At 42.7% G+C, this 14669-nt stretch overlaps 2 protein-coding genes across 2 annotated transcripts; both read right to left on the reverse strand.

Moving 5' to 3' along the window:
- Positions 1–518: 518 nt before the first annotated feature.
- LOC103004558 (proline-rich protein 23C-like) lies at positions 519–1286 on the reverse strand. The gene has a single exon (XM_007170384.2). The coding sequence runs from the start codon at positions 1284–1286 to the stop codon at positions 519–521; it is 768 nt and encodes a 255-aa protein (XP_007170446.2).
- An 11861-nt stretch (positions 1287–13147) lies between these two features.
- LOC103004274 (proline-rich protein 23C-like) lies at positions 13148–13930 on the reverse strand. The gene has a single exon (XM_007170383.2). It carries the CDS (start codon positions 13928–13930, stop codon positions 13148–13150), a length of 783 nt encoding a protein of 260 aa, XP_007170445.2.
- Between the last annotated feature and the right edge of the window lie 739 nt (positions 13931–14669).

The raw sequence follows: 14669 nt of genomic DNA on the forward strand, positions 1-14669 counted from the left end.
CATTTCAGAGGACACTGCGGAGGTCATACAGGTAAAACTACAATTACAAAAGGAAGGAAAAAACCTGGAATGGAGAGAAAGAAGAGATGCATGGGAAGGTGATAAAAAACAGGATAAACTGGAAAAAAAATTGAGGTGAGTTTGAGGCAAGAGTAGGGGTGAAACAAGAAAAATGGAGTTGGCTGAAGGTGACAGAGGTGTAAGAAACAGCTCATGCAGCAGTGGCAAGGGATCTAAACATCCATGGTTGGCTATATGTGGTCTACCCTTGTGAAAAGTCCTTACCAGAGTCTGCTTTTTTAAAAAAATCTTTTTGCCGCTATCGATCGAGGCATTTTGCTTAAAAAAAAAAACAAAACCCCCAAAACCAAAAACTAACAAAACGAAAATAAAAACCGCAACTGCCCACTGTCCATCAATGAAGATGCTCCATCTCTGAGCGGTGGCATGGGCTCAAAGTGAATCTAGGTAGATCACTAAGTGCCGGAAGCTGGGTGCAAGGAATTGTGGGAGGCAGTTCATTCCGGGATCAGGCATTTCCCGCCCTTGAGCAGAGGACCATGAGGGCGTTGGGGGCGCTCGTGAGGACCCGGACTCGGAGAGGGAGGTAGAGGTTGGAGTGGTGGGTCGGGGAAGGGCTCCGGAAGGTGCAAGTCCAGGTTGGCGTCGTGGTGAGGAGAGCCTCTCTCTGGACTGGGGTTGGGCGCCCGAGGCCAGAGCTCTGGGAGGAAGCCCTGCGCGCCGGGGCCCGACACCCTTGATGCGGGGCTGCGGAGCCCAGCGACGTAGCCGGCTTCAGCGTCCATCCCAGGCGGCAGGAACTCGGCGTCCGCGTCCTCCTTGTTGCCCTCTTCTTGGCAGGCGATCTCTGGGACAGCTGCGCCGAAGACTCCCGGCTCCAGGGCCATGTACTCCCCGGGAGCGCTCAGGAAAGCGGCCCGTTCCAGGCCCTGTACCCACGGGCCTTCCACGCCCGAGCCCAGGAGGGCCTCGGGGACCAGCATGAGGACGTGATCTCCGAGAGACACTTGCAGCACGGACGTGGGCTCGGGCTCCAGCAGCACATCGACGTGGTCCAGGGGCAGGTGCAGGGCACAGCCGGCGGGCAGGACCACCATGGAGGTTAGCGCGCCCTTGGCCAGGGGCTCAGGCATGTTGTCCAGGTTGGGCGCCGCCTCAGCTTCCGGTTCCTCCGTTCGATGGCGCTTACCGGGGCCAGGTCCTCCGGGCTGCAGCCGCCACCAGTCCGCAGGGTAGGCAATGGGGCTGCGGGGCCGGCTGCCCATCACCTTGACCGACGGACCTGTGGGCGGCGGTCCCAGGGCCTGGCAGAGGGCGAGGAGGCACTCGGTCCTGTACGCTGTGATGACAGGTGAGGCAAGCCGGGGCGGGCCGGATGGGGTGCAGGACGGCGCGATGCGGGTCGAGTCCTCGGAGCTCTGGGGTCACCTCCCGAGAGTACCGCAGTCCAGGTTTCTAGCAGAGCCGCGTCTGCAGCTGGGTTGGGCCTCGGGCATTGCAATCTTCAGCTCTTCACGCTGACCCCTATGCGCGCTGGATGATTAACAACATGGGATGTCATGTGACCTGCGGCTGCCGGGAAGTCTCAGTGTAAGCCCCGCCTTCTGCCAGAGATAGGATCGGATCAGCGTTAGTGCAATGCAGTAGCGGGAGAGTTTTTTTTTTTTTTTAAACGAAAGTGTAGCGTAATACTCCTTTGATGCCCGTATGCGGCCCAGTAGCCTTTATTACTTTTATTCTTGGGAAAATATCCAAAATACAATCTCATCAACTGCTTGCTTACTTTTAGAAGTAGCTTATGTCTAATGTCTTCTAAGATTTTCCGTGAGGCTATGAAAAGCCTTTATCCCATCACCAGTCACTCCTTCCCAACCCCACCCACATGGTTCTTGAAATTCTTTTCACCCAGGAGACAAATTAGAAATGTAATTTTTCTTCGGTAAAAAAACTTGAAAATATTCAAATGCAATGGACTGATTGCAGTTTTTGTTGTTGTTTTTGGAGACCAGTATGTGGTAATTATTAATAACAGTATGGAAATTTTATCACGAAGTTAGACTTTGTCTTTAAACTTGCTCTCTGACGTGTTATAATGAGTGTTTAAAAAGTTAGTTTATTCACTTCTCATTAGTGAAGGTCAGAGGAGAGAAGGAAATTTTACAAAATTAAACACCTGGTTTGTGTTGGACTTGGGAATTAAATACAGACATGTTTAACTTTAAAACAGAGATCTTTGACATTTTACCTATATGCTTATGGCAAAAAACCTAGATGTGGAATTGCTGGGTAGTAGTGTGTGGCACCGTAACAATAGGAGATAAAGCCAGACTGCTTTCTTAAATAGTTGTCCTAATTTATATTTCTGTGAGCGGTGGGTAAGTGTTCCCTTTCCACCACATCCTTGCCAACACTTAGTATGGTTAGATTTCTAAGCATTTTCCAATCTAATGGTATCTCATCATTTATTTATACTGTATTTCTCTGATTACTCATAAGGCTGATCATGTTTTCATATGTATTGGCCACTTGTGTAACATCTGTGTAGGATGTGTTTATGTCTTTTGCCCATTTTTGGATGTTACTGAATTTTGGAACTTCTTTTATATTTATGTGTGTTGAAATTATCTTTTCCCATTTTGTGGCTTGTTTGTATTCACATTCTTTATAGTGCCTTTTGATAAACAGAATTTCTTAACTTTAATATAGTTTCAAATGTATTAGTTTTGTTCTCTATGCTTTGTAATTTTTGTGTATTGTTTAAGAAATACCCCCTATTCCAAGATAATTTTTATATCTTCCGAATATTTAAATCTTCGCTTTTCAAAATTTAAACTCTTTATCCAAATCCGGATTTAAAAATGATTGTTTTCTATGGATGAGACAGTGATTCAATTTCAATTTTTTCCTTATTGTGCAAAACCTGTTGACCCAATGCTTTTATTGAAAAGTGCTTTCCTGGGACTTGCCTGGCAGTCTGTTGGTTAAGACTCTGTGCTTCCACTGCAGGGGATATGAGTTTGATCCCTGGTTGGGGAACTAAGTTCCCACAAGCTGCGCAGCATGGCCAAAAAAAAAATCTTTTCTCTTTGAACTGCATCATTTCCTGGGTTACATACTTTTTTGTTTACGTGTGGATATGTTTTTCATCTATTATGATGCACTGATTTAATTGTCTAACCAGAAGCAATTTCACACAATTAATACTTTTAATACATTAAGTTTGCAAAATATTTAACATATAATAATTAATACAATACTAATTAAATTAGTATACTTTCATAATAAGTTTGTTCTTTTAAAAAATTTATTTATTTATTTTTGGCTGCTTTGGGTCTTAGTTGCTGCATGCGGGCTTTCTCTAGTTGTGGTGAGCAGGGGCTACTCTTTGTTGTGGTGCGTGGGCTTCTCATTGCGGTGGCTTTTCTTGTTGCAGAGCATGGGCTCTAGGCGCGTGGGCTTCAGTAGTTGTGGCACGTGGGCTCAGTAGTTGTGGCTCGCGGGCTCTAGAGCACATGCGCAGTAGTTGTGGCACGTGGGCTTCAGTAGTTGTGGCGCACCGGCTCCGCAGCATGTGGGATCTTCTCAGACCAGGGCTCGAACCCGTGTCCCCTGCATTGGCAGGCAGATTCTTAACCACTGCACCACTAGGGAAGCCCCCATAATAAGTTTTTTAGTTGACAAAGTCTTTGTTTATGACCATTTTTGGCAAATGGATTTATTAAGCAAAGAATTCCTGGTCAAAACACTTGTTTTCTAGCAGTACTGCTATTATTCCACTGTTTACTGTCTTCCATTGTTGTTTCTGAGAAGTCAGTTAGTTGTCTAACTGAATTGCCTTTTTATTGTAGTTGTCTTTTCTTTCTGCTTATAAAAAGTATTCTCTTTCGATTTGGTGTTTTGTGGGCTTATAATAGTCTGTCTAAGTGTGTATTTTAAAAAATTTATCAATCTTGAAAGTTGTTGTGCTTCCTGAATGAGGACACTATACTATGTCCCAGAACTATGTATATTCTTGCAAATAGGCTTCTTTTCCCTTTCTTCCATGCTGAAAGTCTTGCCACCTCTACCTGCCATAGGATCATGAAGACTAATTTCATCATGCCTTTTACTCCTGTTCATTGGAGGAAACTGTTCATCCCTAATATCTCAGATTAAAAATCTTCAAATCCTCAGTACATGGCCTTTTCTCACTACCTCATATCTTTCTCCTTTTCATTCTGCCTTCTGGAACTCATAGTCAATCACAAAACTAAAAACTCTTCAACTTCCCTGATATTCCCTTTAACTTTCTTTTTAAAACTGAAACCTGCTTCTTCTGAGTTCCCTTTTTTCCCTGGAGGCTTCTCAAGTGGAAGCTGTTTTCTCTCACATACCCCTAGTACCCATGGCTGGAGGCACAGTGTATGTTTGGAGGCTATTTTCTCTCACATACCCCTAGTACCCAAGGCTGGAGGTACAGTGTATGTTTGGAGGCTATTTTCTCTCACATACCCCTAGTACCCATGGCTGGAGGTACAGTGTTTGTTATTCTTGCTCCTCATTGATGTTTCCCATTCATATCTCCATTATTCCTGAATTTCACATCGTCAGAGTATAACCACCGTCTAATCTGTCTTGGTGTAGTCCTCTACCCTCTTTCCAACTCTAGGACCCCTCTCCCTCACTCCTTAAATGTTTTTTACTCTTGGCTTTCTGTCACTCTCTCTCTCTATTGTTATTTGGTTGTGCCAGGTCTTAGTTGCTGCTTGTGGGCTCCTTAGTTGTGGCATGCAAACTCTTAGTTGTGGCATGCATGTGGGATCTGGTTCCCTGACCAGGGATCGAACCCAGGCCCGCTGCATTGGGAGCATGGAGTCTTAACTACTGCACCACCAGGGAAGTCCCTCTGTTGCTCTCTCTTGATGCTGTCATAATTCTTGGTGATTTCAAAATGCACATTAGGTAGTTCTTACAGAACACTGGTGTATCTGTATCTTATACAACTCCCCTGCATTCTAGACTCCCATCTCTCACTTCCTAGTAAACATCTCCACTGAATATGTAACAGGCACTTCACATGACATATGTCCAAAATTGAACATATTTTTTCTATATATACTACCCTCAGGTCTTTCCAATTTCAGAAAATAACAATTCCATTTTGTTTGCCCATGTCCCAAACCCTCAAGTTATCCTAGAATCTCTCTCACCTCTTGCATGAGGAAATTCTGTTTTCGCTGTCTTCAGAATGTATCCAACTACATGCCACTTCATATCACTCCTCTTCCTATTACTTTAATGTAAGGCACCGTTACTTCTTGTGTGAATTATTGTACTCCATGAAGGCAGTGATTTTTAACTATTTTGTTCTTGGCTGTACTCCTGGAGTTTGGCAAGGTGCCTGGTACATAGTAGGCACTTAATGCATGTTTGTTGAATGAATGAGTGACTGATTTTTTTCTGTCATCACATCTGGAGAATTTCTCATTCATTATTTCTGTGAATAAAGCTACTTCCTGTGCTTTCAGTGTTCTCCCTCTCTATCTACAACAGTCATGTAGTAGAACTACTCCCTCTCTGATAATGTCTCTTAGTCTCCCTTTCATATTTTACATGTTTTTAACCTCCTGAGCTTTATGGATGATTTCTCTAGCTCAGTGTTTCCATTTTCTTTTTTTTTTAAATTTTTATTTTATATTGGGGTATAGTTGATTTACAATGTTGTGTTAGTTTCCAGTGTAACAGCAATGTGGTTCAGTTATACATATACATATATCCATTCTTTTTCAGATTCTTTTCCCATATAGGTTATTGCAGAATATTGAGTAGACTTCCCTGTGCTATACAGTAGGTCCTTGCTGATTATCTATTTTATATATAGTAATGTGTATATGTTAATCCCAAACTCCTAATTTATCCCTCCCCCCACCTTTCCCCTTTGGTAACCATAAGTTTGTTTTCAAAGTCTGTGAGTCTGTTTCTGTTTTGTAAATAAGTATCATCTTTTTAGATTCCACTTATAAGTGATATCATATGATATTTGTCTTTCTCTGTGTGACTTACTTCACTTAGTATGATATTCTCTAGGTCCATCCACGTTGCTGCAAATGACATTATTTCTTTTTTTTATGGCTGAGTAATATTCCATTTTATATACGTATCACATCTTCTTTATCCATCCCTCTGTCGATGGATATTTAGGTTGCTTCTGTGTCTTGGCTATTGTAAATAGTGCTGCAATGAACACTGGGGCGCATGTATCTTTTTGAATTAGAGTTTTATCCAGATATATGCCCAGGAGTGGGATTGCTGGATCATGTGGTAGTTCTATTTTTAGTTTTTTTAAGGAACCTCCATACTGTTTTCCATAGTGGCTGCACCAGCTTACATTCCCACCAACAGTGTAGGAGGGTTCCCTTTTCACCACACCCTCTCCAGCAATTATTATTTGTAGACTTTTAAATGATGGCCATTCTGACTGGTGTGAGGTGATACCTCACTGAAGTTTTGATTTGCATTTCTCTAATATTTAGCGATGTTGAGCATCTTTTCATGTGTTTTTTAAAAAAATATAGATTTATTTATTTATTTATTTATGGCTGTGATGGGTCTTCATTGCTGCTCACGGGCTTTCTCTAGTTGTGGAGAGTGGGGGCTACTCTTCACTGCAGTGCGTGGGCTTCTCATTGCAGTGGCTTCTCTTGTTGGCAGAGCACGGGCTCTAGGCGTGCAGCCTTCAGTAGTTGTGGCATGCGGGCTCACTAGTTGTGGCTCCTGGGCTCTAGAGCGCAGGCTCAGTAGTTGTGGCTCATGGGCTCTAGAGTGCAGGCTCAGTAGTTGTGGCCCAGGGGCTTAGTTGCTCCGCAGCATGTGGGATCTTCCCGGACCAGGGATCGAACCCGTGTCCCCTGCATTGGCAGGCGATTCTTAACCACTGCTCCACCAGGGAAGTCCCTCATGTGCTTTTTGGCCATATTTATTTCTTCTTTGGAGAAATGTTTATTTAGTTCTTCTGCCCAATTTTTGATTGGGTTGTTTGTTTTATTGGTATTGAGCTGCATGAGCTGTTTGTATATTTTGCAGATTAATCCCTTGTCAGTCGCATCGTTTGCAAATATTTTCTCCCATTTTGTGGGTTGTCTTTTCATTTCATTTATGATTTCCTTTACTGTGCAAAAGCTTTATGGATGACTTCTCTAGTTCAGTGTTTCCATCTATTTTCAATTCTGTCTAAACTGTTGTTTAACCCATTCATTGTATTTCTCACTTCCATGTTCACAAATTTAATCCCCAGAAATTTTCTTTAGTTCCCTTTTAAAGTTGCCATATCTTTTGATATTTTTTTCTTAGCTACACTTATGTTGCCCTCTTTTGTGTCTTCAAATCATATTAATTTTATTTTAAGATATTTTATATATGATAATTCATCAATTTCAATCATTTGAGGGACTGATTTACCTTTTCCTTGTTTTGAATATTTCTCATTTTTTCTTACTTATGGTGGTTTCTTCCCTTATGTGTTCTCTGATTTTGGATTATGAGTTTAGAATCACTGGAAGGTCATCTCTGAGAAGGTACTTAGCCCTGAGTATAAGCTGTATTCTCAGAGAAAATTTGTTTTACTTTTGCCAGGAATATCTACCAGAGAATATCTTGAACTGAACTGTCACCTACCCCCTATTCTGTTCAATTCTACCTGGAGCCAAGGCTGAGACAGATACATTTATGTCCCATCTCCTTTTGTTTTATGAGGTTTTTTTTTTTTTCTTTTGCTTGTTAGATTACCTATTGGAGGTATTTTCTGGAAGCCTGGGATTTTTTTCAGGGCTATGTGACCCTGACTTTTATTTGCTCCCTCATAAATGGGCCGTTAAAACCAAAGCTCTAAGTCGTCATAGAAGGTTAGGTATCCCCATGTACCTTCTTGTTTTAGCATACACTTTCCTGTCTGGGTTTGTGATATGTCATCATTTTTGACCTTGGAAGATTTCTCTTACATTTTTACTAGCTGTGATATGCCTTTAAAATAATTTTTATCCATCAGTTTCAAGAGTGTTGTTCTTGAGGATATTTTGTACTATTTGGTTCACATGTTGCTAAAAATGAGTACCCTCAGTTATTTCTAATGTAGATTATGAGGCTCTTGCAATAGAAGGTATAATTTTGCAAACGGGGCCATCTTCCCTCTTCATAATAATCAGATAATTAGGCTGGGACTTGTGTCTGATTAATTGCTAGGTTATGGGGGTAAGGAGGAGGGATTGTTGAATTGTGGTGGGAATTGTGGATGAGATGGTAGTACAGGGGATTCCTTCTACTGGAGGCAGAGAGCAATGATAGGAAATATTAAAGCATATTAAATATAGACATCTACTTTGAAAAGAAAGACACAAGCTTGCAGGGACCAGAGACAGAGTAGAAAATCCAATCTCTGAACAGACAGCTGATATTTTGATGTATTTGGGGCACTGAGACTAAAATATATAATGGCAGCTGGGATTTCTGTTCTTTTGAGGGGGCTCAAAATCAGCCCATTGCCAATCATCAGAGGTTGAAGAGGCAGTGACCACTATTTCAAGGTTGTACCTGTGGTTGATCAGGAAAGACAGATGGAAACTGTGAATGGCCAGTTGTGATTTGTGACATGTAATTGCTTGGGGATTAGACCTGTGACTTTCTAGAGTTCCAAATGCCTTGGCTCTGAGTTGTCTTCCACTAGGAAATGGAAATTATAAAAAATTATAACTGTGAGATGAAGAAGATGAATTCTCACTCAAAATGCACCCACCAATGAAATTACCAAGCACATGGGGGCAATCCAAAGTGATGAAAGAACAAAGAATAGGAGATTTTACTTGTGAGGAAATTGAATTAAGGGAGCCATTAATTAATGTTTAAAAAATTTCAAAACATAAAGGATGGAATACTATCCATGAAACAAAAATAGGAGTTTATAATACTAAGTGGGGAAGTTTTGAAACAAGAATAAGGAAGTAAAATCTTGAAAAAAATTCTTTGAAATAAATACATTCTGTAGAAGTATAAACAGAAGAAACTTGATTAAAGGATTAATTAATTGGATTAAAAAATAGAAAGCTGGAATTGATAAGGCATACAGCACATGATATTAAGATGTTAAGAGTCATGGGAGATTGATTGAGCAGTGCCATTATTTATGTGATTGGATTTCCAGACATGAGGATGTGTGTTATTACAAGAGATAGAGCCTAAGATTTTGTGGGATTTCAGGCAAGAGATAATTTCCCATATTGATAGTTAACCAAATCCATCGAGCCAAATAAAAATAGAATCTACCCCTAGAGATGTTACAGTAAAACTGTAGGATGCCAAAGGAAAAGAAACATTTTAAAATATGCTAAAATGTCAAAAAATACTTAGGAATAAGCCTGACCAAGGGGGTTAAAGACTTATATGCTGAGAACTATAGAACACTGATAAAGGACATTGAAGATGATTCAAAGAAATGGAAAGATATCCCATGCTCTTGGATTGGAAGAATCAATATTGTAAAATGGCCATACTACCCAAGGCAATGTACAGATTTAATGCGAGCCCTATCAAATTACCCATGACATTTTTCACAGAACTAGAACAAATAATCCTAAAATTTATATGGAACCATAAAAAACCCAGAATTGCCAAAGCAATCCTGAGGAAAAAGAACAAAGTTGGAGGCATAATCGCCTTCTTCAGACAATACTACAAAGCTACAGTAATCATAATAGCGTGGTATTGGCACAAAAACAGACATATGGATCAATGGAACAGGATAGAGAGCCCAGAAGTAAACCCACACACCTACAGTCAGTCTTTGACAAAGGAGGCAAGCATATACAACAGAGAAAGACAGTCTCTGCAGCAGTGATGTTGGGAAAGCTGGACAGCTGCATGTAAATCAGTGATATTAGAACAGTCCCTCACACCATACACAAAAATAAACTCAAAATGGCTTAGAGACTTAAATATAAGACATGACACCATAAAACTCCTAGAAGAGAACATAGACAAAATATTCTCTGACAAAAATCGTAGCAGTGTTTTCATAGGTCAGTCTCCCAAGGCAATAGAAATAAAAGCAAAAATAAACAAATGGGACCTAATCAAACTTATAAGCTTTTGCACAGCAAAAGAAACCATAAACAAAATGAAAAGACAGCCTATGGATGGGGGAAAATATTTGCAACTGATGTCACTGACAAGGGCTTAATTTCCAAAATATACAAACAGGTTATATAACTCTATAACAAAAACCCAAAGAACCCAATCAAAAAATGGGCAGAAGACCTAAACAGACATTTCTCCAAAGAAGACATACAGAAGGCCAAAAAGCACATGAAAAGATGTTCAACATCACTAATTACTAGACAAATGCAAATCAAAACTACAATGAGGTATCACCTCACACTGGTCAGAATGACCATCATTAAAAAGTCCACATATAATAAATGCTGGAGAGGGTGTGGAGAAAAGGGAACTCTCCTACAGTGTTGAGGGGAATGTAAATTGGTGCAGCCATTATGGAGAACAGTATGGAGATTCCTTAAAAAACTAAAAACAGTTGCTATATGGTCCAGCAGTCCCACTCCTGGGCAAATATCCAGAGAAAACTCTAATTTGAAAAGATACATGCACCCCAATGTTCATAGTAGTGCTATTTAAAATAGCCAGCTGGTGACTTCCTTGGTGGCGCAGTGGTTAAGAATCTGCCTGCCAGTGCAGGGGACATGGGTTTGAGCCCTGGGCTGGGAAGACCCCACATGCCGCCAAGCAACTAAGCCCGTGTACCACAACTACTGAAGCCCACGCGCCTAGAGCCCGCGAGCCACAGCTGCTGAGCCCACATGCCACAACTACTGAAGCCCGCACGCCTAGAGCCCGTGCTCTGCAACAAGAGAAGCCACCGCAATGAGAAGCCCGCGCACTGCAACGAAGAGTAGCCCCAGCTTGCTGCAACTAGAGAAAGCCCACGTGCAGCAACAAAACCCAACACAGCCAAAAAAAAAAAAAAATAAATGAAAAAAAAGAATAAAATAGCCAAGACATGGAAGCAACCTAAATGTCTATCTACAGATGAATGGATAAAAAGATGTGGCATACCTATACAATGGAATACTACTCAGCCATAAAAGAGAATGAAATGATGCCATTTGCAGCAACATGGATGGACCTAGAGATTATCATACTAAGTGAAGTAAGTCAAAGAAAGACAAATATCATATGATATCACTTATATGTGGAATCTAAAATATGATACAAATGAACTTATTTACAAAACAGGAATAGACTCACAGACATAGAAAACAATATTATGCTTACCAAAGGGGAAAGAGGGTGGGGGAGAGATAAATTAGGAATTTGGGATTAGCAGATACAAAACTATTATGTATTCAATGTAAAGCAGATAAACAACAAGGTCCTACTGTATAGCACAGGGAACTATATTCAATATCCTGTAATAAACCATAACCATGTAAAAGAATATGGAAAAGAATATATAACTTTGCTGTACATCAGAAACTAACACAACAATGTAAATCAACTATACTTCAATAAAAAATAAAATTAAAAAATGTGCTAATGAACAGCTGAATCAAATATGAAAGGAATAACAACTTGATTGGCAGAGACCTCTTGCCTGCAACAACAATAAAAAATGGCAGAACAATGGAGTAATGTCTTTAAAGTACTTAAATAACACTTTGAATTAGGAATGAATATATAATAAAACATTTTCAGATATACAAGACTAAGAGAGTGTACTACACAAAAACATGTTGAGATTTACAAAACCAAGATAATTTACTACACATAGGGTATAGTGGAAAGAACTATTAAAGTATATTCTTCAGCAAGAAGAAAATTGAGGCTAGACTTTGAGAGTGGAATATAAGAATAAAAAGGTAGAGAGGAAATGATAAAGCATGTTGGTGAATATAAATAGTATTGATGTTTAAAAAAGCTGAAACCGTCTTGTTTTCAGCTTTACCAGTAGATTTTATTTCTTTTATAAAAATGTGAAACAAATATGGTAATTAATTAATGTTTTATTTTTTAAAATTTTTATTTATTTATTTTTGGCTGCATTGGGTCTTCGTTGCTGCGCACGGGCTTTCTCTAGTTGCGGTGAGCGGGGGCTACTCTTTGTTGTGGTGCGTGGGCTTCTCATTGCAGTGGCTTCTCTGGTTGCGAAGCATGGGCTCTAGGTACGTGGGCTTCAGTTGTGGCTCATGGGCTTAGTTGCTCCACGGCATGTGGGATCTTCCCGGACCAGGGCTCGAACCCATGTCCCCTGCATTAGCAGGCAGATTCTTAACCACTTCGGCACCAGGGAAGCCCCTAAATTAATGTTTTAAAAGTTAGAGGTTTGATTTACAAAAGAAAAAACTCAGGGTAGAATTTAAAAGGTATGAATAATGTGGAATAGCAGGAATGCAAACATTTTACATCAGTCTGTGAGTCAAAATAACCAGAGGAACAGATTTAAAGAAGAAGTGCATATCCTAATACATGCTGAAAACATCTGATAAAATCCAACATTTATTCATAATGAAAAGTGAACTTGACTGGAAGAGAACTTCCTCAGGTTAAGAGGAAGCTATGAACAAACATCATACAATTATGTATAGTAACCATCATACTATTTTGCAATTTTCCAGGAGAGCAGCTCAAAACACCAGGAAAGAGAAAAGCCATGGCTAAAAATCTTTATAAATTCACGGGAAAACATATAACATGAGAAATCCAGTTATTTCTTGGTTTGGGGAGAAATAGGGTAGCAAGGGTATGGTGCTGGAGAGAGTAGAATTTGAGAGAAAATTACTGATGCAAATGAGCGGGGAATGGATAGGCCTGAGAATGATCTTGTAAAGAAGTCCAGACGTCTGAAAACACATTGTCCGGTATCCCTGGGCAGATTTCCCATTTGAAAGATGAGGTCTAGAGTCTGCTTTCTTTTCCTGACGTCTTCTCCTGCTACTATAGCCAGTCTGGAGGGAAAAAGGAGTTGTTGGCACACGAGATGCTTAATTTCCAGGTTGTAGGACATTCAGTGTAAAAGACGCTGGGAAATCCATTGGGCCTCCAGGATGGTAGCCAGAATTTGTGTGTTTGTGTACAGGGGTGCAGTTCATTCCGGGAACAGACATCTCCGGGCCTTGCGCGCAGGACCATGAGGGCGTTGGGGGCGCTCGTGAGGACCCGGACTCGGAGAGGGAGGTAGAGGTTGGAGTGGTGAGTCGGGGAAGGGCTCCGGAAGGTGCAAGTCCAGGTTGTCGTCGTGGTGAGGAGAGCCTCTCTCTGGACTGGGGTTGGGCGCCCGAGGCCAGGGCTCTGCGACAAAGCCCTGCGCGCCGGGGCCCGACACCCTTGCGGTGGGGCTGCGGAGCCCAGCGACAGAGCCGGCTTCAGCATCCATCCCAGACGGCAGGAACTCCGCGTCCGCGTCCTCCTCGTTGGCCTCTTCTTGGCAGGCCGTCTCTGGGACAGCTGCGCCGAAGACTCCCGGCTCCAGGGCCATGTACTCCCCGGGAGCGCTCAGGAAAGCGGCCCGTTCCAGGCCCTGTACCCACGGGCCTTCCACGCCCGAGCCCAGGAGGGCCTCGGGGACCAGCATGAGGACGTGATCTCCGAGAGACACTTGCAGCACGGACGTGGGCTCGGGCTCCAGCAGCACGTCGACGTCATCTAGGGGCAGGTGCAGGGCACAGCCGGCGGGCAGAACCATTACGGAAGTGAGCGCGTCCGCGGCCGGAGGTCCCGTCAGGTTGTCCAGGCTGGGCGCCGCCTCGGACTCGGACTCAGGGCCCGCGGGCTCCTCCGTTCGGCGGCGCTTGGCGGGGCCGGGTCCTTCGGTCTCCGGTCCCCACCAGTCCGCAGGGTAGGCACTGGGGCTGCGGGGCCGGCTGCCCATCACCTCGACCGACGGACAGCACTCCCGGGGCCTGGCAGAGGGCGAGGAGGCTCTCTATCCTGCACGCTGTGACGGGTTTCGACGACGACGGCTGAGGCAAGCCGGGGCGGGGCGGCGCGATGCGGGGACGGCAGGACGGCGCGATACGGGACGAGTCCTCGGAGCTCCGGGGCCGCCTCCCCGGGGTCCTACAGTTCAGGCTTCTAGGGGATCGGCGTCTGGCGCTGGGCTGGGCCTGGCGCCTTCGAATCTTCAGCTCCTCACGCCGATTCGTCTACGCAACAGACAGCGAAAGATGTTGCAGGTGAAGCCAGTGGAATCCTAGTCGCAGAATGTCACGCTAAGCTCCGCCCCCTCCAAGGCTCCGCCCCGTAGAACTCGCGGTATCTGTGCTGCCCAATAGCCAGGGCTGTGGTTGGTAGGAAGCTACTGTTATAGTCCTCCAGGGGGCAGAATACTTGTGTACTTCATTTTTAGAGAAAAAAAGATACACCGAAAATGGAACTTTAAATATTAGTCACCTTAATATTTTCCTTTGATTTCAGGCATTCTAGAGGAAAAAACCACTCAAGTAGACCACCCCCTTGGCAACATAAAACGGACCTATCTAAATGTTCCATGAAATTCCTTTAATGCTTGGTCTTTCATTTCAGGAGTAAATGGAAAATACTCATATATGTTTAGGTAAAGTTCTGTCTTAATAGTAAGTAAAATATTTGTGGCAGTTCCTTCCTGAAGA

This window comes from Balaenoptera acutorostrata, chromosome 4 (assembly GCF_949987535.1).
Source record: "Balaenoptera acutorostrata chromosome 4, mBalAcu1.1, whole genome shotgun sequence".
NCBI classification, from domain to species: domain Eukaryota; kingdom Metazoa; phylum Chordata; class Mammalia; order Artiodactyla; family Balaenopteridae; genus Balaenoptera; species Balaenoptera acutorostrata.